This window comes from Crotalus tigris, unplaced genomic scaffold (genome assembly GCF_016545835.1).
Source record: "Crotalus tigris isolate CLP2741 ecotype Arizona unplaced genomic scaffold, ASM1654583v1 scf7180000018548.2558034, whole genome shotgun sequence".
In the NCBI taxonomy this organism is placed as follows: Eukaryota; Metazoa; Chordata; class Lepidosauria; order Squamata; family Viperidae; genus Crotalus; species Crotalus tigris.
In genome coordinates this window covers 525802-553082 of record NW_024097071.1, presented here as the reverse complement: position 1 = coordinate 553082, position 27281 = coordinate 525802, and the positions used below count along the sequence as shown (strand labels likewise).

Genomic DNA, 27281 nt, shown 5'->3' with positions numbered 1-27281 from the left:
GGTGTCATGTTTTTTTTTTGTTGGAGCCATTGCGTCAGACTTTGTCATGGATACTTTGCCTCGTCAATAACTGGGACGACACACCCAGAGGGAGGCGTGGCTAAAGTTCTGACTTAGTCTCATCTGAGCAGGAAGGCTGAGATTACCCACCGGTGGATTCTACATCATCATGCTGAGAAAAGGAGTTCAGGTAAGACAACGCCCACATTCTGGACCAGTTATAACTTCTGGATTGTATTCAAGGGCAGTCCCATGTAGAGTACGTTACAATAGTCCAATTGGGAAGTCACTGAGCATTAACATAACTACTTAGAATTTTTTGTGTGCAGTATTAAATATTCAGTTAAAGTCAAGTCTTCTATTTTTTAATTAATACTGTGATCTGTAACCTTATTTAATATCTATGTATTGCCAAGCCATAAAGCATTATTTTCTTATTTCATTAACTGATATTTCATGATTACCCTAATATTTTAATATGATTACGTGGTACAAACTCAGTCTTATTAATGTTTATATAACAACTGTCTGTTATATAAATACAATTTTATTTTTTATGGAGATTGGAAAGAGATTTATTTACTTTTAATTACTATTTCTGTTCAAATAATAAAGAAAGCTACTACAGATTACAGACTACTCTTTCTGCAACGGTTATAACTATGCAAAAAGGTCATAAGTCACTTTTTTCAGTGCAGTTGTAGCTTCAAACAGTCACTAAACAAATAGTTGTAAGTCAAGGACTACCTATATTGGAAGGGTTATTTAGGCATGTCAGGTTTGACCCATGTAGAAAACCAATTTTAAATATCTTCAACAACATATCCAGCCTTCACATGTATTGAGATCTCACTACTTGCCCATAATGACACTGAATCAACTGAGAAATCACTTTCATTGAGAACATTTTAAAACTGTTTATTTCATGCTCCCACTTTCTTTCTTATTTGATGCAGGAACCCAGTGGTAATCACACTCCTCCCCAGTTGTCTCCTTCACTCAGCCAAAGCACTTACACTACTGGTGGTTCCCTGGATATACCACACATTATCATGCAGGGAGATGCAAGGAGAAGAAGAAATGACAGCTATTTTGATGATATTCCTCGGTCAAAACTGGAAAGACAAATGGCACAGGTAAAGTTGGAAAATTCCATGTTCATTAGAAAGGTATTTTTAAACATTTGTTTCTCTAGCATTATCTTTCAGAAATTGGTGTTTGATTTTTCAGCTGAATTTGCCTGTTGTTTTTTATCTTTTTAATTCTTTTCAGACAACTACACTTTCCCCCACCAGTGCTTTATAGAATTCTGTAAACTTACAGTTATTTGTATCTGGGATATGTGAATAAAATGAATGTGTAAAATGAAAACAAAATCTGCTTGCTTTTGAATAATAGAACTACTTTCTGTTGTTCATGATGAAAAACCTATTTCTCCTTTGTCTGAATGATACAGCTAGGGCTAGGCCACAGGTCGGCAACCTGTGGCTCCGGAGCCGCATGCGGCTCTTTGAGCCTTCCTCTGCGGCTCCCAGCCTCCTCTGCCATTTGCAGAGAGAGACAGAGAGCTTCTCTCTCTCTCTCTCTCTCTCTCTCTCTCTCTCTCTCTCTCTGTGTGTGTGTGTGTGTGTAAAAAAGAGAGTAGCCTCACCCTGTTCCGACGAGCTGACAAGCTTATTGGGTGGAGCTCCTCCCTTTGCTGCATCTCTGCAGGAAGCAGGAGGGGCAGGAAAGAGTTAGCTAGCCCAGCTGTGCTGACTCAGGAATTCTGGGAGTTGAAGTCCATGAGTCATAAAAGAGCCGAGGTTGCCTACCCCTGAGCTAGAATGTGTGTCAGCTTGTTGTAGAACAGCTTGAAGCCAGCTTGCCAGGTGAGCAGAAGCTCGGAGAGAGGAAAGGGGAGAAAGAGAGAGGGAGAGAGAAAGAGAGAGAGAAGGGGCGTTGTCTTACCTGAACGCCTTTTCTCAGCATGATGATGGAGAACCCACGAATGGGTTTAGACTGTCTTCCTGCTAATTAGACTAAATCTGACAAAGTAGCCATGCCTCCTGCTGGGGTCTGTGCTTCTCAGACACGACGAAGGTGAAGCTATTGACGATAGTCCTATGTGTTGGTTCCCCTACCCTTAACAGAGGCCTGACAGACCCAAAAAGGGGTGGGTGTGGATTCTCTATCATGTTGAGAAAAGGCGTTCAGGTAAGACAACGCCCCTTCTCCAGCATGAGGATGGAGAATCCACGAATGGGACATACCAAAGCTACCCTGTCCCTATGGGAGGGATTCGGTCTGGGCCTGTGTCCCACTTGTTGGCACCACCTGCTGGAGCACTCTCCGGCCAAATGAGGTACCTGCAGAGGCAAATCTATCCAGCCTGTAGTGTCTCACGAATGGGGAAGGCGAGGACCAGGTCACCGCCCTACAGATATCCCCAATGATGCTTATGAGGCCCACGTTGCTGATGTTGCAGTGCTGTGGGTGGAGTGAGTGGTGATATGTCTTGGGACTGACAGGGAATGTGACTGGTATGCTCTTGCGATGCACACCTCGATCCACCTGCCTATTGTTGAAGACCTTGGAAGTCCCATTGAAGAAGGTTGAAAGGAAATAAAGAGCACTTCCGACTTGCAAAAGGGAAGTTCACTTGAGGTAATGGCGCAACGCTCTTCAAACATCCAAGGTGTGCCATTGGCGCTCTAACACGTGAGATAGTCGAGGGCAAAAATTTGGGAGAATCACCTCCTGTGATCTATGGAACCAGGAATTTACTTTTGGTACGAAGGATGGATCCAGTCTGAGAATCACCCTGTCATTGTGAAAAATGCATAGGTCCTCTCTGACAAAGAGAGCAGCTAGTCCTGAGATGCGTCTGGCCGACGTGATGGCTATGAGGAAAGCTATCTTCATGGTTAAGAACTGTAATGAACATGTCTTGATGGGCTCAAATGGTGGTGAGGTTAGGGCTGCAAGACTCGCGGGAGTTCCCAAGAGGGATAACGGTGAACCATGGGTGCTTGGTGTTAGTGGTGCCCTTGATAAAGGACCGCACCATGGGGTGCTGAGCCTACCCCTGAGCTAGAATGTGTGTCAGCTTATTGGAGAACAGCTTGAAGCCAGCTTGCCAGGTGAGAAGAAGATCGGAGAGAGGAATAGGGAGGGGGAGAAAAAGAGAGGGGGAGAGAAAGAGAGAGAGAGGGAGAGAGAGACTCTTTTGACATCTAAAATGAGATAACACTGCATATATCCTTTTTTACCTTTATACACACACACACACACACACACACACACACCTATAATAAAGATAAAAAAGGATATATGCATTTTAGATATCAAAAGGGTTTTGCAGCTCCCAGTGTTCTGTTTTCGGTGGGAAACTGGTCCAAGTGGCTCTGAGTGTTTTGGGTTGCCTACCCCTGGGCTAGGCTATCTGATAACTGGAAACAAGTCAGAGGCACAACAACATGGTTCATTCAGTAAGCCATATCCTCTTCCATTGCCTTCCCCTCTGGTTTTGCTCTTCCCATTGATATGTCAACACTGCTGTCCCTGAATATTTCACTGACTCATTTTGCTTTGTTTTCATTCTTCTTTTCTTCCTTGAGATAGTGGTAGTTAGTAGTGATGTGTAGTGGTGGTTATCATGATGATTTATTCTGATTCAAACACAATATGTTTCACTCTTCTATGTAGATGATGTAGTTTTTACTACCTAAGGTGAATAGAGGTTATTATAGAATACAGTATTGTTCTTCTCTGTGAAATAATTTTAAAAACAATTTCATAGCAATAAATTCTTATATAAATCATCTAAAATGCTCTAGCCCAAACAGATTTGACAAGCTGTAGAATAAACCTGTTCTTTGCTGCCTACATGACTTGTGTATTCAGGAATGCATGTCACAGAATACTCTACTCATAATAGAGAGATGGATTTCTTTAAATTTGTCTGAGTATACTGTGGTTATCAAGGAAAGGGAAATATTTTCTTGACATAGGAAAAGACTTTCAGACCTCTGAAATACACTAGTACAGCTGAAAATCACTTGACCATATCTCATGAATTTCTTGTGAATTGTTGGAAATTAATGAAGTTCGGAATTTTTGACTGTTGAGGCTGTGTAGGTAACCTGTGATAGCTTTTGTATTTTTAAAAAATCAATATTTTTAAAAAGATGGAAAGTAATTTCTCAATTAGTTTTTCAAATTTAAACTATTTTTTTAATAATTTGGATAAAGAATTTACAATGGACAGCCAAGAGAAATGTAGCCAACTTCAAAAATAAAATCCCATCATCCTAAGGAACTGCTAAGCTTTCATAAGACAGGTTTAGTTAAGAATATTGTGTTTCAGTAAATTTGTTCCTTATCAATTCATCAGCTCTGAAAATCTGTTCAGTTCTGGAATATTTCCATTATTTTTGCATTTACTGTAGTTTTACTATTCAGCTAATTTACAGCTAATTTGTAAAATTCCACCTTTGCTAGGGGAAATGTTTTTTTGATAGAAATATTTTTATAAAATTAGCTTACAATACAATTGGCTTTAACTTCTATTGATATAAGAGAATTAAGAGAACATACAGAAATTAGTATTTTAGAATTAAATTGCAGGGTGCACCATTATCTACACTTTTAGATGGGATTTGTTGAAGGCTTTCTAATATATATATATCATTATTTATATGAAATCGTATAAATAATTAAATATAATTTTAATTATATATAATTAACATATAATATTATATATACCATATATATTATAATTATATATAATTAAATATATAGTTAACATATATATATTTTCTAGTCTTAAACTAGACATGATTAGTCCATTAATGACAGTAAAGCAAACATATACAGTATATGATCAAAAATGTTCAAAATTTCAATCTAAAGGATAGTATACTTGAGTTCCTATCTGCAAAACTGCCTTTAGATTATGTAAATTATTCTCTGGTGGTGCATAGAATGACAGATGTCCTATCACGAATCATATTGTATCCATCCGAAACTATGAACACCTTAAACAAATGTGAAGACAATTGAGGTCACAAAGTTTGATGGTAACTTGACTTGACATCCATTGTTTGTTCAAGTAAACTTTGCTGTGACCCTAACCTTGATTCTGTTGTCTTTCATCTCTCAGTTTTCAAAAGAACAGTTTATTTTCTCCTGCTGAATTGGATTTTCCTTTAACCTACTAGCTGAAAGTACTGGAAGAATCTGTCTCTAGAATATAAGACAGCTTTGAAAACTGCAGAGAAAATACATTATTAAAAATGCTTACTTTAAAAGAACAGCATTTAAAGAGTTTGAATATGATAACCGCCAATGTTTTAATAATTTATTTTTGTAATTAATCATTTTTGACATTAGAATTTCTTGCTATTTGAAGAAATATTGCTCATAAATTGTATAAAATAGAGAGTTTTTTAAAAATGGGTATTGAATATTAATGGATAGATCTGAAAGCATAGTTCAGATTTTAAAAAAGGGCTTTTTAATATTACTTAAGTTTGATATTTTTAAAACTCTGAAAAAAGCTGAAAAAATCTTATGCTAAAACCAGGTATTAGAAAAATCTGAGTAGATGTCTTAAACTTTATGGTCAGACCCACTGCCATTAAAATTTATGTATCATTCAAATCATTCACTATGAAGCGTTCTAAGCTATATAAAAGCTATTTCTATAGGTTTTCCCAAAGCAAAATCAAACTTAAAAAATATGCTGGCTATGGTCTTTTGAATTCCATTTAAAAAAGAAAAAGATTCTAAACCTGAAAAGAGATATTATGTCAATATTTATGGCAAGTAGAAAGGAGTCAGCCAAATTTTCATTCTGTAGTGCGTGTTCAGTGCATTAGAATACAAATAGTAAGGATAAATTCTGCTTTGAAAAATGCATCATTTCATTCCTTGGGGCAAACGTATAGGAATTCAATATTGGTGATGGAATGTAAGCAAGAGGTTAGATTTAGGCAAATGGAGACATTCTTTTGTTCTTTTTAATTCTGTGGAATCATTCCAGTGCCTTGGAATAACAAGAGTAACACAGGTTTTTCAGAATATGAACGCTAACTTTTAGAAATATGGACATGACTTTTAAAGCCCTCCGTTAGAAGTAATTTAAAAATTATTCATATATTAAAAGAAAATATTTTTCTTGTCACTTGTCACATAAGTACTGATTTTATGAAGATGATGTTATCCATTCCATTATGTCTGACTCTTGGCAATTCTATGGGGCAGTTTAATGGGCCAGGTCTCTCCACATCTTCTAGTTTTGCACTGCTTATTTAGTTTTTCTATTCTCTGACTGGTGTCAGCTTTGATGGTATCCAGTCATCTGGTTTCCTATTACTGCTAACTCTTCCCAACATAATTGCTTTCTTCAGTGAATTCCCCTGCATGACATGGCCAAAATAAGTTTTATGATTTTTTCCTTCCAGTGATTTTATACCATAATAAAATTCTCAAGAATAATATTTTTTGTCTCATTGTCTTGGCAAATTAAGAAGTTATGGAGACCTTTTTGCAATGTAGAGATTTTGTTATTATTTTCTTTGTTATAACTTAGAATGAAAAAAAGATCCATCCATAAGTATGTTAGTTTCTGCTAACCTTGAATAGACAAAGTTCTAAGATGTTAGTTTCTGCTAACCTTGAATAGACAAAGTTCTAAGATGTGGAAAAAGATTTCATATCTCCTTTATATTCCTGACTTGCATCAGATGGATTTATGCTAATTGATATAACTGGCTAGATAGGAGGAAGCTCTTGATTTCCTATGTTGAATGCTGGCTATTTTTTTAAATATGTATAATCTAGAGTCTCATTTTCAGAGAAGATATCTAGGTCAAAACAGAGAGGCTATGCATAAGTATTTACGGAGTCTATTGTTACCAAAATAACAGCTGTGGAATGCTTAAAATGGGTGAAGTATCTGCAACATGGGAGGGTGGCAGATTCTGACCTCCCAGGGTACAATCTCAGTAAATTGTGTATATTCAAATTCTCTGAAACTCTCTCATCCCGGAAGCAAAAAGATAAAAATTATACTTTACTCAATGTAGGACACACCCTGTCCTTCTCTCCAGTTTTTAATTGTGTTTATAAAACAGGCATTTAAAGTGTTTTCACATATTTTACATATTTTTCATTTTGGACTAGAGTTCCTTGGGTGCTGTTGCCCTGATTATGCATAGAGAATACAATTTACTTTTGGCTCTTGTATGCAAAGTTACTTTGGATGCTGCTTCAATATAATTTTCCTTACCAATAGAAATAGCAAGTGTTAAACCTTTTTCATTCATAGTTTAGTTTTTCTTATGCAAAATTCTCATACCTAGTAATTAAAGCATTACAAGACAGAGAACTAATTAAGGAGTAAAATAAACCCCTGGGCATGAGTGTTGTCAGAGTAAATTATTTTCAGAATCCTACTAGATCTTCTTTAGGAACATTTCAAATCTCTTAATTTTTTTGGGGGGGGGGAATGGATCTGATAATGCTAAAAGTAGCAAACAGCTATCTGAAAGGCAACTGATTTTTTTTTATTAGAGGCAGAATCTGAAATGTTTTTTTGTGATGATCTAGCTACCTTGTCTCCATGCTGCCTTTGTTGTGTGACCCCCCCACAACTAGCTTTGAATATTGAAATTGGGCTATTAGGGCATTTGCACTGAAAATTTTGTGTTATTTCAAACACTGAGGAAACTATGTGATTCTGCAAGCCATCAGTCTTTCTAAAGCAATACTCCTTGCACATTATAAAGTACAAATTTAGGCTATGCTTTCAGCAGATTTATTCCATGAGAAGAACTGCTGAATCTGGTATGTTTATCTACTTTTTATCCTCAGGCTTTTTCTGCCTTGTTATTTTTTTCCTCCATATTCAGAAGGACTACTAGCCTGTTCCAAACTTTGCCCAAATTAAAATCCAGATAATGCTTGATACCCTTGGTCTTCATTTTCCAAAACGTATTGAAGACGCAACCACTTCACAATCTTACCAAATTATATATAATGCAATACTTAACTGCCAGTTACCTGATATGTGTAACTGGTAAACGGTTTGGTCTGTTTGCTGGTGAAGTTCCTGTTTTGCTGAATAATAATAACTACTTGATTGTGATACAAATTCTCAATATTGAATTGTAGGATTCTTTCTGGGCAGTTCAGAGAAAGCCAGTCTCCAACAACATCAGAATTTTGGTAATGATATAATTTATCAGTGAAAGGAGCTCAGATTTCAAAGACGAAAATGCATTTTAAGTGGGATATTGTATTCTCACAGAAAGTTGTTGTCTGTTTGAAATCTAGGCTTTATTTAGATACCAGTATTATATTTGTGCTCTTTGTCTTAACTGCTGGCTGTGCTCTGCACACTGTGGTTGAGTTATTGATGTATTAATTGCTAGCTACATTCAAAGAATGCAGTTGCATTTCTCATCAGTTTAAGGCCTTTCATTGTTGCCCACTCAGGAGATTGCAGGTAGCTACTATATCTGGTGCTTTAGTTGCTTGGCTACTATGAACTATTATCTTGGACTCATTTGTGGTCTCCAAATAAGGAAAAATACATCAGAAGCTGCTGTCTAATGATAGAAAACTGATTTTCTGCTCTTTTTGACACAGTTGCTGCACTGGGATCTTTCCTGATGGCTGTAATTATACTTTCAACAAATTGTAGCGTTTGAACTGGTATATTACAACTATGAGTGTAGTTTTTGCTGCTAATTATTACAACAGATAAGGTGTGGTGATCTATTACGAAGAGCTCTCCTCCCCTTTGGTGACTTCACAGTTAAAATAGCTGAAGTTTTGCTTGTTGTACTGCACCCAATATCCCAAATGTTAATACCTTTTGCTCAGCAGTGACATTTGTTTGATAATTTATTTGATGATTTAAGTCCTTCCTTCCTTCCTTCCTTCCTTTATATTGGAAAACTGTTCAGCTACAGAATAGAAATTAAAGACTGGAGTGTGACAGGATAACTGGATTTCTCTGCAGTGAAAACTTTAATCCATAATCGGGATAATTTCATTGTTCTGAAATGGATTATGCTGTATTTTCATGTTCTGTAATTGTTTTAACAGCAATTACATTAAAAAGAGTATTGACAACTCCAATAAAATAATAGTTCTTTCTTTTAATTTTTTGCAATTACATTTTATGCTCTGTGCAATGTTTTAATTCTTCTTTTGTTTAAGGGATTATTATTATTTACAAGATAAGATATATTCTATTTATATTAGCAGTCTTCTGTCTGTGAAATATGGACCAACCAGAATGCAGGATATCCTTACTCAGCAGTCCATCAGGTTCATAATGTAAGATATGTCAATAAATGGTTATGTTGTCACTGCATTGCTGTTCATTGTGCTGTTTTGTTGTTGATATAGGTGCGTTGCTTTTTGGAATTCAGCAGGCAGTGTGTATTTCTAGTAATTTCCAGGATTCTGTTATATATTTGTTTTTCATAATGTGCAGTTAACATGTTTGAAAGATGAGGATATAACTGGATACAATTTTTAGTGCTGCAGTGTGCAATGTCTGATTTTTTTTTCAATTCTTTCGTCTGTATTTCAATTTTTGTTTCAGGTAAAGTTATCCTTGTTCATCTTTAAAGACAATAGGTGTAAACTGCATACATTCTGCAATTTGACACTATTATGTGCCTTTGTTGTTTACCACCCAGAATAGTCCCCTTTCTAGTCTGTCAAGACTTTTTCTCCAAATGCCAAAAATAGTTACCATAGTGTATGTCATAGTATATATTTACTTTTAAATGGCTGGCATTCAGATTTAAAAAAGAAATTGTCTTGAAGCAATATCAGACTCTCTTGAGATACATATTGAATTTCAGCCTTAAGATTGTCCCTGTGAGCTGCAACTGGTCCCTGTTACCCATCTTAAAATTTCCTTATTTATAGTACGTGCAAAGTAGATACTAGATCTTCTGGTCATATTCATAATACATACACTTTTTCCAATGGAAATATATTAGTATAATGAGACAAAACATAGAAATAACTTCTAATTATAATTTAAATCTAGTTTTGCAAAAATAGGAGGAAAATTATCCTGTAAATATCTGTCCATTTTTACAGCCACAATGCATTACTTCTCATTTAACACTACCAATGTTGACTGTTCATAATATGAAAATAAATTTTATTATATGATATTTATTAACGTGAAGAATTAAAGATTACTTGTTTAGCACAGGTAGTTCTCAACTTACAGCAGTTCACTTAGTGACCGTTCAAAGTAACAGCACTGAAAAAAAGTGACTTACGACTATTTTTCACACTTACGATCATTGCAGCCTCCCCCAGGGTCACAGGATAAAAATTCAAACTTTTGGCAAATTACTCATATTTATGATGGTTACAGTGTTCTGGGGTGATGTGATCAACTTTTGTGACTTGATCAATAAAGTCAACAGGGAAGCCAGATTCACTTAACAACTGTGTTACTAACTTAGCAACAGTAGTGATTCACTTAACAACTGTGGCAAGAAAGGTCATAAAACGGGACAGAATTCACTTAACAACTGGCTCCCTTAGCCACAGAAATTTTGGGCTCAACTGTGGTTGTATGTCAAGGACTACCTGTATTAAAACTGAAAAGAAAGGGGAATGCTATCAGAATTGATTCCTACATTTGCTTCCTTGTCCCAATAAAGAATTTAGGTTGGAGAAGGAAAGATCAGAAAGTAAATCAAATGTTATATTCAGTATCTTATTTTTTCACTAAGTCAAAGTGTGAAGTAGGAGGCATCCATATTTTATTTTATTTTATTTATTGAAAGGAAAATGGGAGTGTCAATGGTTGAGCTATTTTGAGAGCCATAGCACAGAAATAAGAGATTCTACATCTAATAGATTCATGATTCCCCAACAGATAGGGTTTCTAATACAATTCAGATGGAATAATATAAATTGGCATCAGTAGAGTGGATTTTTTCCCAGATAGCCAAGGAACATCTAATATCATAATTAATTCTTGTCCTCCCAGTGATTCCTCCTCCTAGAACATAATCATCTTTCATATATCTCTCAGCATTGGGAAGACTTTAGGATTGTTGCTAAATAAATGTAGGTTTAAAATTAATATGAATTACGATCTTTTTGATATAAATATAAAATGGTATCCTCCCCCCGCTCATCTTCTCCCACCACCCCATCTTTTAGTTATAGCTGATATAGTATTTTACTCTTATTGTATGAATGTGTATGTATTTTTTTAACATTGTAAGCCACCCAGAGTCACCTAGTGGTGAGAAGGGCAGCAAACAAATTAAATAAATACATAAATAACCTAAAAAATATAGCATTTTAATAGGGCTGTGTAGAATTTCCATATCCACTGTATATACTGTATGACATGTATTGGATTTCTTTTACTTTGCTATACTGTCACTTTTTAGTTCTTTAAATGAAAACAATATGAATATCGTTTTTGTAGTATCTGAATAATAAAATTTCCCCCTTGTATCTGCTTGTAGTTATGCAGCTTATCTGCAATAAAAATCTAAGTCATGGCTATACAGCTGGCTATAAATGAAAAAGGAAAAGTTCAGTGAAAAAGAGGACCATTATTTTGTAGGACTCTGGGCTACCTGCCTTGCTCTGTGGCTGACTCAGGGAGGACTACAGTAGAGAGAAAAGCCTTTCCATCTCTGATTTTGAATTTTTTAAACTATTTTGCAGATCAAAACTTTGAAGCAAGTGTTATCTTGAATATAGCCTTGAAAAGTTGTTCCAGTAAAAGCATCCCAAAGCTGTTTTTTCACGAGGCAATTGGAGTTTAAACATGCAGACATTTCTGCATTTAAAAGACAAAGGCCACTCTTTCGAAGACAGCAAAATCCACATTTTGGATAGAGAGGACTGCTGGTTTGAAAGAGGGGTCAAAGAGGCTATCTGTGTCAAAACAGAGGGGGATGGATACAACATCATCTATGTCTAGTCTACAACACAGTCCTTTCAGCAGTTCCAAGAAGGCTCCACACCCATTTGCACTACTTAGGTGACTCTGAGGACACAGATAAACCTCCAGAAGGCCTGAACAACTCTCTAAAAGAATGCAAATAACCAGCTATCTGCAAGGAGTATAAATCCTTCCATTCCCCATTATCCAGTCAGAGCTGAAGAAGCTTCTTAGATGAAAAGCGAAACATCTTCAAAGAAAAACAAGAAACTCCAGTTGCCTCGTGAAAAAGCATCTTTGGGATTACTATGACCTGAATGACTGAGAATCTCCATAGACCTTCCAGTAAAAAGCAAAAACAAAACCTCTGAATGCAATCGTATTTCTTTGAGTGACATTAATAAGATTATTAAAGCAAATAGACAACACTGTATAATTGCATCTTTTATACTTGATAATATTAAATTGCCATTTCTGTAAAAAATTCTAATTTTCCCCTAAACTCCGCTGAAGATGTTATCTAGCCTGGCAATGAAATGTTTGGAAACCAACTCACAAGCTCGGAGAACAAATCTTCACCCTTATCCTACACCTGAGCTACAGATATTCACCACTATTGCAAACAGTTCTAATTATTGAAGTAAATGTGTGAAAAATTCCAAACTCAAATAATTCTAATAGGCAGATTAAATGTATTTATTTCTTTGATTTGATTGCTGCCCATCTTGCCTCGTATGCTTAATAATAATTTTAAGCATAGTCTGGTATCTCATAGTCTTTCTTACAGATGTAATTCATCTTGTATCTCTTAATTAAGGTTTGTACTTGGGATTATTTACCAAAGATTTCCAAATCAAATCTTCCAGTCTTCAGGGTCTATCATCAGTATGTGCTACTGTACTGGCCAACTGGTGAAATAGCAATCTTTTCAAGAAATGTTCTCAGTGTATGAGTGGCAAGTAGCATGGCTGGTCAGATACTATCTTTATAGGTACATGGCCAACAATACACTGCAGCAGAGATAATCCCACTTCACTTATCTCCAGTATTTTCTTTTGTCACCCTACTTCAAGGACAGAGTTTGAATTTTATGTACTCTGTTCCCATATAATTAAAATGAACATGACTTCTGCTGTGTGCATTAGACAGCCAACACTTGGCACAACATTTTTACTGTGCATGCTGATAATGTAAAAGAGACACCTGAGGTAGAGATAGAGAAGTCAAAGAAGAAGGGATAATTTTAGTAGCAGAAATTGAATCATGTGATGGGGGAGTTAGGACGTAAGAAATGAAAAATAACAAAAACAAAAGAGGACGTACAAGATAGAGAAGAATATAGTACAAATTCCACAGGCTGCCTCCAAAATTTTGGGAGCTGAACACATGTTTTAAAGTTGTGAAGTTGAGAAACAGAGAAAAAAGCAACATAATATGGCTAAAATAATTAAGTGCCATAGACTGGCACTCCCAGAACACTTTTGCCCAACTCCTATAAACCTTTTTTTTACAATAGCACTAATATATGTGGGAAATGTATTCTATAAAAGGCAAATATGTTTCAAAATGGATAATTCTAATGAGTGGAATCCAGATTTAGGCAGGTTTTGCAGAAGCAGCTTTACATCTGCCTTCTCCCCACAGCAGCCTTTGTAAGACCGTAAAATACTACTTATACATTTTGGTAGCTATGCTGAACAGAAAGCCTGGAATGACACAGATCCATACAAATGGATGGATTTTCCCCTAGGAATTAGAGTTCCAATCATATATGTTCTCATCTTACTTGGCTAAAGGGGAAAGTAGAGAAAGTTGCTTTCACAAAATCAATTACATGTGTTTAACATTGAATTCAATCTAGAATTAATTCACATTATTAATATTGAATATTATTAATAGCAATAGCATTTAGACTTATATACCACTTCACGGTGCTTTCAGCCCTTTCTAAGTGGTTTACAGAGTCAGCATATTGCCCCCAACAATCTGGGTCCTCATTTTACTGACCTCGGAAGGATGGAAGGCTGAGTCAATCTTGAGCTGGTGAGAATCGAACTGTCGAACTGCTGGCAACCAGCAATCAGCGGAAATAGCCTGCAGTACTGCATTCTAACCACTGCGTCACCACGAATGTATGTGCTAACAAGTGCGTTACTATGCATATACCAGTATTTGCTATATTGCACAAGTGCAGTGGCATTTCCCAGTATTAAGAAAGATAAAGAGAAAAATGCATCTGCTCCAAGGATGTAGGGACTTATTCACTTACTGCCTTATTAGTCACTTTTCTTATTAAAAAAAACCTAAAAAACCTTTCATTTGGAAAATGTTGAAATAGTTATTCAAGATATTGTTAAAGCACTTTTAAGAAAAGAAGATGAATTGCGTTATTGTCAGCCTTCAACTAAAAATACAGCAATGTTGGCACAAAGTTGTTTCTGTTTGCTTGAGTTTCTGCAGTTCTGCTTTGGTTTCCACCAAACAGAAAATATTGGTGCCTTCAACTTTATCTTGTGCTGCTTGTCACTGTAGATCTGTATAAACTTCTGTCTTTGTCTTTAATGTGGCCCATAGATGTGGGAGATACATATATGTATATGTATATATGTATATAATGCTTATTATGTTTGCTCTGTCCTGATTTGAGAAATTAAAGCATACTTTCTGTGACTGGAATTCTCAGTAAAAATTATGCTTTTCTGTCGCTTTTGCTAATGTGTTATGTTTTCAAGTTTAAATAAGATTAATAAAATGTTAATGATTAGTTGCTATTTCTGTCCATGCAAGAACAGTTCAGCAGGAACAAATAACTTAAAAATGAACTAAGAAATTATTTTTAGCATTTAATTTAATGTTTTGCTTTAGTAAGTGCTTTTTAAATGTAATTGTTTTGTGAATTAAAAGAAAACCTTACAGATTTGCTCCAAAATTAATTCAATTTTATTTGGTGAGGCTTACTCCTAAGAAAATTATACTAAAATGTTTATTTCTTTCCTTCGGTAAGTATATTAATTTCTAATGCTTAGCAAATTGACTTAAGATATTTTTTTTATCCCATTGGTTTTTACAGAATTGACTTTTAAGTACTTAAAAGGTGGTGGAATACTATACTTCTAATAGGTTTTCTTAGGAGTAAGTCCCACTGGCCAAAATAAGATTTTCTTTTCATAAAACAAGCCTAGTTATAATCATATCAGTAGTGAACAATGTAGGTGTTTATTTTCAGGTACTTTATTTAATTGAATTTCCCATTTTGAGTAAAGTATCTGAAACTGTCTTTAGTTTCTCCTGTAAAATACTATGTTAGTAATTTTCCCCCGTTCCATTCAATCATGTCTGATTCTCAGAGACTGCCTGGACAAGTCTCTGCAATTTTCTTAGCGAGGTTTTTCAGAGGTGTTTTGCCACTGCCTCCTTCCTAGGACTGAGAGAAAGTGATTAGCTCAAGGTTTCCCAGATGGCTTTGAGCCTAGGGCAGAACTTGAATTCACATCCTCCACAGTTTCTAACCTGTTGTCTTAACCATTAGCTCTCAGTAATAATTTCCTTTAAATAATGTTAATGTATTTTGGCTATTACTTGTTCTTTGCTAGAAAATTCAGATGAAACATAGTATTATAATATGAAATGTCCACATAGCTTTCGTAAGTTAGTTTATTAGTTTATGATACATGCAGTATCAGTCAATATAAACTGATTACAAATGAAGAAAAGCATTATTGCCTGCTAATCTTCCTATAGCTTACTTTGTTTTGGAAATGTGTCTTATTTTCAGACTGGAGACTGGGGTGAACCCTCTATTACATTGAGGCCTCCTAATGAAGCTACAGGATCAACGCCAGTACAATACTGGCAGCATCATCCAGAGAAACTCATTTTCCAATCATGTGATTACAAAGCATTTGTAAGTCAATCAAACAAAATATTTCTCTGCAAACAACTGAAAATTGCTCAACTTAGGGGTGGAAATTGGGTTGTTAACAAGGTGGCTAATTATTTTCTCTCCCTAATATAAACAGCAGCAGTGACAAGGTACAGGTTGTCCTTGATTTACAACCATTTGTTTAGTGATTGTTGGAAGTTATAGTGGCACTGAAAAAAGTGACATGACCTTTTTTCACAATTAAAACCATTGCAGCATCTCTGTGGTCACTTGATCAGAATTTTGGACAAATAGCAACTGGCATGTTTTTATGACTGCTGCAGTGTCCCAGGGTCACGTGATCCCTTTCTGCAACCTTCTGACAAGCAAAGACAATGGGGAAGCCAGATTCACTTAACAACCATGTTACTAACTTAACAACTGCAATGATTCACTTTAACAGCTGTGGCAAGAAAGGTCATAAAAGGAGCAAAAACTCACTTAACAATTGTCTTGCTTAGCAATAACAGATTTGGGCTCAATTGTGGTTGTAAGTCGAGGATTACTTGTATTCCTTGTGTGACTAAAGAAATTCCATAAGAATTTCCAGTATTATGAACATTCTTCCAAAGTTTTAGAATTTTAAAATTTTAGAAGTATATATTTGAGGGAGAGGTGGTTTGGATGTATTATTTATTTAGCAAATTTACATATCCGCTTTTCTCACAAAAGTGATTATGTGTGATATGCAACAAAACAATTAAAACCAAATATAGACAACTATAAAAAATTAAACATAAAAAAATCAGGACTGAGGGAGAATAAACATGTTTTAAGCATAATTCAACTATTTTGCAAGTTTCCTACTCCCATGATTGCTGGAAAAACATGTCTCTGGAAAGCTGGTAGGGATGGGGCTAACCTCACCTGGGGATTACTGTATGCACTGACATGACTGAAAAGGATATTTTGGGGTTTATTAATTGGCCAAATCAGAGTGAAGGGGTAGCTATGCAAGGAAGGAGAACAAAAGTGGAGAACAAAACTGGTTGAAGATGAGGCAAGGGAAAAGACCAGGGGAGAGAAAGACACCTTGCTCAAACATTATAAAAAAAGTTGCAAATTTTACCATTTCAGATCCATTTATCAGTTAGGCAGTTCTTCAGAATATTTGGAGAACATCATGATTATTCAGTTCAAAAAACAAAATAGCAAATTCTGCTTCAAAATTTAAATTATTTACACTGTTCTTAACTAAAGAAAACAAATTATTTGTGTATCCTTTAAGTATTTAGGTTCTATGCTGGTAAAAGAACTAAGAGGTACAGAATCTACACAAGATGCCTGTGCAAAGATGAGGGTGAGTAAACCATTACTCTTCCAAATGATTACAGGAGATAAACCTATAATTTGAAACAGATTACATTATTATTATGACCAGATCTATATCCCATCTTTAGTTTGTACAATTCACATTGGTGTAAATAATGATTATTATTTTATACAAAACAATGAAGAATCATGGAAATTGGGGGGGGCATTAGAGATAATTAGAAATAAGATCTTCATATCCCTCCATTTTCTCCATAATCATAATCCTGTGCAATGAGTTGGGTTAAGAAACAGTTACTGGCCCAAAGTTAGCCTGGTAGCTTTCATGCCTATGGGAAGACTAGAACTTACTATAGCTAGTTTCTAGCTCAGTACTTTAGTAACTACATCAGTAGCTCTCTCATGCTTAATTAATTTTTCCGAGATGTGCTATATATGATATCAAAGCCACCATGTCCATCTTATTCATCCAAGTTAGCAACACTGGCATAAGAGATAAGGATGGGTAGTTGGGCTGTAGGTGGAGGACGATGGGTACTTTAGTTCAGATTCTAAAATGACAACAGAAATATTTAAATGATCTATGGATCTCTATTTAGTCTGTGATCATTCAGATAACATAAGCTGGTGACTCATCCCAGCATAAGTTGCTGAAGATTTGCTCCAGATGAGCTGCTGCCTGAGAGATAACACTCTTCTGTCATTATCATCCATGTATGGCCATTGGATGGTGGGAAGATAATTTCTAATGGTATTAAGCACGAATATGATATTGATATGCGAGGAAAATTCAGCAAGAGGAAATTACCTTAAGAAAGTCATATTTTTCCCTCAACTTTGAACCCAAACTTGAGAGATGGGATATCATCATGTTACCGGTTCAAGAGTACATCCTGTCACTGAGAATGCTGATTGGTAGGCTGCTTCATTATCTCATCTTCCTTGAGCAGTGCAGAATTGAATGTTTTATTATGTAACTCAACATGCCAATGGACATGATCTTCTTTTCCCTTTAATAATGCATCAAACATATTATTACAAGAGATGTCTGACATGCAGACTTCTCCACCTGTACTCAAACCATAGCATTGGCTTCTGGACATCTAAGCATTTCCTCTTGGATAAACTTACTCACTTTTCCAACATCTGATTCACTTCCACAGCCAGGAGCTTATCTATCAGGAGAAATTGTAATTATTAATGATGTTCTTCTTTAGCTTTTGCTCACACATGCTGGTAAGCATGAATGCTTGTGTTCTCATCATAAGAGTTTCAACCAATGATTCCAGAATAAATTTAGGCTCGGCTATGTTAGCTGAGGTTGCTGGAGTTTTGGTTCAGAAGTATCTGGGGTGAGATAAGTTGTTGTTCTTGTATATTAACATCATTTTCTTGATCTGATGATTGTTTACTCATTTTGCCAGTAGTTATTTTGCAGTACCTTAATTAGGTAAATTATAAATATTTTAAACAATAAACAAAATCTACTTTCTTCTATAGAAATTCTTATATAATATATCTATATAAAAAGTCTTCCCTACAGATTTCTGCAATTCTTCATTGTTATGTGTAAAATGATCAATAATAATGTTTTATATATTTTTTTTAAATGCAAAGAAAGAGTTTGGGTACATTGTACTCCATTAAATATGTAACCTAGAAAGGTGATCAGAAGTCATGGAATGTTTTAGACTAATTTTCTTTCCTGGGTGAAGTCCATCCAGAGAAAGTGAAGCCTGCCCTTGAAGATCATCCCCAAATGGTGGTGCCATGAAAATGGTCTTTTAACAGTAAAAGTGACACAAAGCATAAATCTGAAATGCCACTCTTGTCCTCGGGAATATCATGGTTTTATAATAATAGGAAAAGACTGATGTAAATGACAGTGGAGAACTTCCCAATACCTGTCAGACTTTATACCAAAAGGCTTCTTTCTCCAGCACAGGAGATGGAGAATCCACCAATGGGTTAGCTCTGTCTTCCTGCCCATTCAGAACAAGTCAGCCAAACTTGCCACGCCTGTACTGGGCTAGGCCACACCCAGTCTTGACCTGGTCTCCAGCCCTACAGGACATGATAAGTTTGGCTCCCAGCAGGTAGTACAGACTTTCTTATTGGTGAATTCTCCCTAAAATCTGGGGTCACTTTGGCAACGCTGGGATCAGTGCTGCCCTGAATGATTGTTGGAAGGAAAGGGAATTTCCCCTAGACTTTGCTCCCTTTCATTCTGCAGCGCTGGGATCAGCGCTGCAGTTTGAAAACATCAAGCCTCCATCGAGCCTACCTCTCATCCTGCAGTGCTGGGATCAGCGCTGCAGCTGATAAACATCCCAAAACCCCGTGGGGACTAAATCCTGGACGCGGAGGCTCCAGTTGGCTTCCCTTTTTTTCATTCGACATGCTTCTCCCGGCCACAGTAACGAGCAACCGTTCTCGCAGCAGATGCTGCGGAATCGCATCGGACCTCCTTGAGGTGGGTGGGGGTGGAATTTTCGGTGGTGGAGGCCTAAAGCAATTACTGATTGGGGGGAGCCTAAGGCTCCCCCTATTGGCTCCGGAGCTCACCACCGAAAAGCGGTCGACTTTTTTCACAGATTTTGCTCCAGTCATCCTTTTGTCTTTTTGACTGGCGGGACAAGCCGAGTTTAAGGCCCCCTATCGTTTCTGGAGCCCACCATCAAAGCAGGAAAGGGCTTACATACACACGGAAGTCCTTATCTTCGGCCTTTCAGTTTTTTCCCCCGCAGCCCGTTCCTTTCCGGGTCTTCTTTGCAGGCTGATAAGGTGGCCTCCATCTTGGATCGCGATCCAACTCACTGCTGGGCCATTTCGGACATTAATTGAGTGAGCTGGAATCTATTCCATCCTCGGGCAAAGCTTCCTAGGTTTGTGCTAGGCCTTCCCTGACCACGCTTACCAGTCCGGCCTGCATTAATACGTGCCATAGCCGCTGAGCTGCACCACTGGTTCTCACTGGTGCAATTCCTTATCTTGGCCATCTCCTAATGGGTTAGATACAACCCACCAGGCAAGTGTGGTGACACCTCGTCGTTACCAGGAAGTCTACGTGCAAGCAGGCTTGCCGCTGCCATAGACATGACTAGACTCAGGCAAAAAGGGGACAAACAGTCCCCCCTCTTACCGGTCGGGTGACCAGGGGAGAAGGGTGAAACAAACTACTGCTTTGGCGACCCCCTGCTCCATCTGCTCAGCCTATCCCACCAACTGATCCCCTGCCAGAGTTCCCTCTCGGCGCCACTGAGATAGCTCACCCCAGGATGGAGGACTCCACGGTGTCTCAACCCAAGGACACCGCCTCCCCATCCACTAGCCATAAGAGGCAAAATCCTCCAACTAGGAGGCGGCAGGCAGGATCAAAGCCAAGGCCAAGACCATCTCTGGAAAGAAGCCTTCCAAAGTGGCGGAGAAACAGGCTAACAGATGGCATCAGGCTTTGGAGAAGGAATTCTCCAAGGCACAGAAGCAGACCAGGGCAAAGATGGAGCAGATAGAGAACTCGGACTTTGATCTCCCTTTGGGGCCCTCGTCTTCTTCCCAAGGGGTATGGTTTCCGGAGGGGAGTCCCACCGCAAACCTTATCCCTCATGGTGTGAACCAATGTCAAACGGCTCCCCAACCACCATTGTCACCGCGTGTCCCACACTTGGCCCCAGAGGCTACTTTTATACCCACGGCGGCTGGACTCAGGACGGCCGAGTCCGAGGGTTCACCATCTGAGGACCGTCTCAAATCTTTGATCTCTCAGGTGGACCGGACACTTGCTGCCAGGTCATACAGTGTGGCCAGACCTGAGTTTGTGACTTCCAGGCCCCCTGCATTCTTCCAGTCGGGTGCACATGAGTATTAAGGTACCCCTTTACCGTCCCAACACTCTTATAGCAGGGCCTCATCTCCTTTAGGAGATGACCAACCAGATATGTCATGGTGGGAGGAGGAAGACCCTCCTCCAGACCCTCCACCATTTTGAGGACTATTCAATCCGGCCCTATTCCTGCCACTACTCCGCAGAGCCAGTACGATGGCCAACATAGGACCTGACCAGACCCCTCAGTCAGATCCACCGCCCAGCTCAGACTCGAACCTGGTGTTCTTCAAGCCCGTCGTAACTCAGCACCACGTTCCCTATCCGGCACTCTTTCGTAACATGGTCTGGAAGCAGTGGATATCAACTGGCACTTCCCCTCCGCTGTTCACGCGGCGCCAGAGACCAGAGACCAGACAAAGGACCTTGTGGCCCTCTCTTGTCCTCGTCTACAGTTTCAGGGGATATGGCAGAGGTGCTAAAGGCTGAGGACAGGAGATGGGAAATGGCTTTCCGCAGGACCCACCAGGCAGTGCGTGGACAATAAGAGCTGCCACTTGTGCATCATTCTTTGCTAGGACTTCCCTACTCTGGCTTTGTCAACTACAAGCCAGGCTTCCCCCGGAGGAGGTATGTACCCAACAAGATCTGAGCAAGCTCGTTGCAACATCAGAATATGTCTCAGATGCGACACTACATGCGGTCAGGTTCTCCTCCAGGTTTATGGCATCCAATGTCTCAGCACGATGATACATTGGCAAGCCGACCCAAAGTCCAAGTGGCGTCTAGCCACGGTTCCCTATCAGGGTGGTCTCCTGTTTGGAGAGGCCTTTACTCCTTATTTAACCGAAAATAAAGATAAGCGGAAGGTGTTGGCCCACCTCTCCAAACAGGCTGACAGGCGCACCAACTCGTACGCTCGCAGGCAGTCCTTTTGGCCAGGAATGGGCTTGGGCTCCACCCAGCCTCCTCGTCCCTTCACGGCCAGACAGGATCGTCCGCCCGATAGAACCAGCCCCAGACCCAGACAACAATTCCAGAGCAAGCGGCCCTTTTGAGGGGGGGGTCGCCCTTACAGGAGATCCAAGTGACTCCCAAACTACCCTTCCCATAGGGCGCAGATTGGCGTTCTTTCCCCACCAATGGGAAGCCACCACCACAAATTCCTGGATCCGTCAGACCGTTCGATACGGTCTGACCCTGGAATTCGTGTCAAGGCCCCCAGAGCGCTTCATTCCTTGTCCCTCATCAAGGAACCCCATCAAAAGCGGCCTCATGCAGGAGGCCATTTGACATCTCTTGGGATAAGGGCCATAGAACCTGTATCGGCCGAGCAACAGGGGTGGGGATTTTACTCCATCCTCTTTGTGGTCCCAAAACTTCAGGAGGGTGGAAGGTGATTCTAGACCTTAAAGGTCTGAATTACCATATTGCATACCGAAAATTCAAGATGCAAACGCTCCAGTCCATCTTGGGCAGCATATGTACCAGAGACTTCCTGATGTCCATAGACCTCACGGAAGCATATCTCCACATCCCCATTCTCCCCAATCACCGTCAGTTCCTCAGGTTCTGTTATGCAGGCCATCACTACCAATACAGGACCCTCCCTTTCGGCCTCTCATCAGCTCCAAGGGTGTTTACCAAAGTCCTGGCGGTACTGGCTGCACAGCTTCGATTGGTACCGGTGCACGTCCAATGTTATCTGGGTGACATTCTAATCCAGTCGTCCTCCCTTCAAGCCGTCAGGTCGGACCTGATGTTATCGATCAGGATCCTTCAGAAGCATGGGTTTTTGGTGAACTTTCAGAAAAGCCAAACCATCCCCTCCACCCAACTACTACACCTGGGTGCCATCATAGACACAGTCCGTTGCCAGGTATTTCTGTCCCAGGAATGCTGGGACAGCATCCGGGCCATGGCCCTCAGGGTAAGCAGGGAACACACAGTGACACTGGCCCTTCTCTCCCAATTCTTGGGAAAGATGGTCTCGTGCATCGCGATAGTTCCGTGGGCAGACTGCATTCCAGGAAACTCCAGTGGTTCCTCCTACCCTTCCAAAGGTTGGGCACCAGCTCCTCCAACCAACGGGTAAGGGTTCCCTCTCAGACCCGGCGGTCCCTTTGATGGTGGTTCTCACCAGCGATAGCCAGAGGGTCCTCCTTCAAGGAACCCAATCGTCTCACGCTCACGACAGATGCTAGGTTGTTTGGCTGGGGGGGGGCACACCTTCAGTTTCAGTTGGCTCAGGGACAATGGTCCCGAGCAGATCTGAAACAGAACATCAACTGGTTAGAACTCAGAGCCATAGGCTTGGCTCTCCGCCAATTCCACGACAGAGTTGCAAGGCAACACATGCTAGTCCTCACGGACAATGTGGTGGCAAAGGCCCATGTGAACCGGCAAGGGAGTACCCAGTCCAGGTCCCTCATGGCCAAGGCCCAGCTATTGAGCTCCTAGGCAGAGACCAATCTAGCCTCCCTCAGAGCCGAGCACATCTCGGGGGAGGCAAACAGGCAAGCGGACTTTCTAATCAGGACGACAATGGATCACTCAGAGTGGCGCCTGCACCCGGACCTCTTCGTGGAAATATTGCAGAGATTCAGACTCCCAGTAGTAGATCTGTTTGCTTCACCGACAAATTCCCAACTCCCAAGATTCTTCTCCTGGTTCCCATCCTCAGGAGCGGAGAGAGCGGACGCTCTCCGGAGTCCATGGCCGGAGGGCCTGCTTTATGCATTTCCTCCTCTGCCCCTGATTCCAGCTGTCATTCGCAAAATGCTTCAGGAGCAGGCGGAGGTCATACTCGTGGCCCTGTATTGGCCACGGAGACCATGGTTCGCTGACCTCATGAATCTCTCCAATTCTCCCCCATGTAGGATTCCCCTGGATCGGGCGTCCCTCAGCCAGGGAGTTCTTCAACACCCAGAACCCCAGTGGCTACAGTTAGCCACCTGGCACTTGAATGCTGGATCCTGACACGGGAATCATACTCGCCCAGCGTGATTTCCATGATCCAGGCCTTGCGACGGCCAGCAACAAATCGCATATATGACTCATGGAGGAATTTTTGCAACTGGTGCAAGAGGCAGCATCTGGGTATTTCAGACATAACAATTCCGAGCATCCTGGAATACCTACTCGAGGGCCTCGATAAGGGGTTGGCACCTAACACCATCCATAGGCAGATTGCGTCCCTTACTTACCTGTGACAATTCACTTCCCTTGGCTCAGCATCCTAGAATTCGCTCCTTCCTCAAGGGAGCTAACACAAAACCTCCCGTAGTACACAGGTATCCTTCTTGGGAATTACCGTGTGTCCTACGGGCCCACACCAAACTGCCGTTTGAGCCTATCAAAACCTGTGCCCTGAGGTTCTTGTCCTTCAAGGTGGCTTTCTTGGTTGCCATCATGTTGGCCAGATGCATCTCTGAGCTTGCGGCACTGTCAGTCAAAGAGGACCTCTGTACTTTTCACCAAAACCGGGTGGTCCTTCATTTGGACCCTACCTTCATCCCAAAGACCAACACCCCTTTTCATCAGGCACAGGAGATTGTGTTACTGGATTTTTGCCCGAATCCGTCTCACGACTTGGAGTGACAGAGGCATGCACTGGATGTCTGCAGGGCATTGAAACATTATATCAGGAGAACGGCAACCTTTTGTAAGTCTGAAGCCCTCTTCGTCTCTTTTCACCAGGCCTCCATGGGGCAGAAGGTGTCTGCCTCAACCATAGGTAGGTGGATCAGGACTTGAATTGCTGAGACGTACCAGCCGCATTCCCTGCCAGCTCCAAATCATATCACAGCACATTCTACTCGCAGCGCTGCGACCTCTGCAGCATGGGCCACACAGGCTTCTATCGATGAGGTTTGCAGGGCTGTGACATGGTCTTCGCCTTCACCATTCGTGAAGCACTATAAGATAGGCAGGTTTGCATCTGCGGACGCCTCCTTTGGAAGGAGGGTCCTTCAGCAGGTGGTTTCCAGGGACGTGGTTCCGGCCTTTTCTGTTTCCCACCCATTGGGACAGTGAGGCTTTGGTATGTCCCATTGGTGGATTCTCCATCTCCTGTGCTGGAGAAGGGGCGTTGTCTTACCTGAACGCCTTTTCTCAACACGGAGATGGTGAATCCATTCCCTCCCTGTAAGGTTGTCAGGACAGTGTTAGGGATCTGGGAGCCAACACGTTGGACTGTCGTCAGCTGCTTTCGCCCTTGTCAAGACTGGGTGTGGCCTAGCCCAGGACAAGTGTAGCAAGTTTGGCTGACCTGGTCTGAATGGGCAGGAAGACAGAGCTAATCCATTGGTGGATTCTCCATCTCCGTGCTGAGAAAAGGCGTTCAGGTAAGACAACGCCCCTTCTCAGAAATTTCACTATCAGGTGTTTATTGTGCTAAAATAAATCTATTTTAAAGACATGAATAACAGAATTGGAAAGGACCTTGGATGTCTTCTAGTCCAACCCCCTGCTCAAGCAGGAAACCTATACCATTTCAGACAAATGGGTGTCTGAATCTCTTCTTAAATATTTTGTTTTTATTTATCATAAAGTTATCATAAATTGTTAAATGGCAAATAATTGCAGATGCCTTAAAAAGTAAATTACAAAATGATAAACTTTGCAGACCTAGAAATTAAACATTTTAATATAAGCCCCAAAATAGTAATATGATGATTCAGTTATAATTGTTATTTTCTGGTTCAAATATTTCTGCTGTTAACTGTTACATGATCAGAACAAATACATTTAGTTCTTTGTTATCTTCTTGCCTGAAAGGAGACCTCCTCCACACATGCTTTTAAATAAATTAAGACAGAGCCTTTTTCCCTCTAGCATTTGGTGGGTATACTTTAACTATTTTCTTACAGCTACAATGGGTAAAAGGTGTGCAGTGCTTCAGATGCAAAGAAAGCAAATGCTTTGAATGAACAAAAGCTCAAAAGTAGTGCCTGTATGCAGTTCCTGAAAGCAGCCACACCTTTTGGGGGGAACTGTATGGCTATCTTTCACATCTGCTACATAATCATAACAAAAGGCAGATTTGGTTTAGTTTGTTGCAGATAGCTACCACAATACTTGTCTATTTGCTCCGAAACATCTTCTGTTTTTTGAATGAAGCACTGCACAACCATAGCAGGTAAGGTATTATTTATCTCGATGAGAAGAAAGGAAATAATAGAGTTCCCCAATTCATAATTTTTATGTTTGTTTTTAATTTCAGAAGTCTACCGAACAAATGAAGAAAGTTCCTACTATTGTTCTATCTGTCTCTTATAAAGGAGTAAAATTTATTGATGCAACAAATAAGGTAGGTGTCATTTCTTACTTCATTTTAAGTAGTTGCAAATAGACGCTCTCCATTCCTTTCAGTAGCAAATGATTCTTATTACATTTTAAAAATAATCAAGTTTATTCTAGCTGAAACTTTCATAAGCTATGATGCTTTCATCAGATGCATGAAATCATAGCCTGAGTTACAAAGATACTGTTATATCAATATTTATGAGAGAATGTTCTCTCATAGGCCGTGAATTTTGTGTTAAATGTAGAACAGTTAAGTATTCAATGTAAAATAAAAATGGTCACGACAAATCCAGAACTACTTGATGTCACTGACATTTCCTTGCTAGTATATTTTTCAAATCTGTCTACAACCATTGTGCATAGCAGTACATTCTATCATAGGACTTTAGTAGAGGACTTTTTTTTTAGAGAAACTATCCAACTTACTGTAAACCAGAACATTACACATTTTTATTTTTATACACACACACACACACACACGGAGCCAAAACTACAGATATTCCTCCACTTTCACAAAGAACCCCAATTAGCCATGAAATAAATTGAAGTGGACGTAAGTAAATGGCATCAGCCATGCTTTATTTCATAGTCCAAACACTTTGCTTTTCATGTATACATGGTCAATACCAATAACAGTGTTCATGCCATTTTCATTTGTTTTATTTTTGTTTTGTTTATATTCCCCTTTATGATGTAGCTGTCTAATTAAGATCACAGCTTAAATTTCTCATTGTTATAAGAATATCTAAGCTATCAGACATAAGCAAAGATATTCATATTTAGTTAACAAACTATATTGATGAAGTTTTAACCTAAAATAATAGTGATCTATTCACAAGTTGACTAATGTTGCAGCAGTTTGGCTTAAGATAAACATCTGGCTTTGTCCATTTTATGTATATTTGATCAGTTAATATTGTTTCATCCAAGTGATAATTTTACTGTCCAATACTATTTCTTTTTTAATACATACTGTCCGGGCCAGCTTCAAAATAAGATGCATAAGGTATTGAAATTTCATG

The 27281-nt window shown here is 39.4% G+C and overlaps 1 protein-coding gene across 11 annotated transcripts in view; it reads left to right on the top strand.

The window, feature by feature from the left end:
- Positions 1–27281, top strand: part of ANKS1B (ankyrin repeat and sterile alpha motif domain containing 1B) — a 359470-nt gene that overhangs the window by 316572 nt on the left and 15617 nt on the right. For 7 of the 11 annotated variants that reach the window (XR_005557974.1, XM_039354033.1, XM_039354030.1 and 4 more), the window contains 5 exons: positions 957–1136; positions 15711–15839; positions 17086–17157; positions 26177–26263; positions 27245–27265. Coding sequence is in view for 10 of the 11 variants with exons in the window: in XM_039354033.1 (XP_039209967.1) it covers positions 957–1136; positions 15711–15839; positions 17086–17157; positions 26177–26263; positions 27245–27265 (489 nt within the window). In the remaining variant the exon portion in view is untranslated. The remainder of the gene's footprint in view (positions 1–956; positions 1137–15710; positions 15840–17085; positions 17158–26176; positions 26264–27244; positions 27266–27281) is intronic. The other 4 variants (XM_039354032.1, XM_039354031.1, XM_039354038.1 and 1 more) reach the window with 1 other exon arrangement.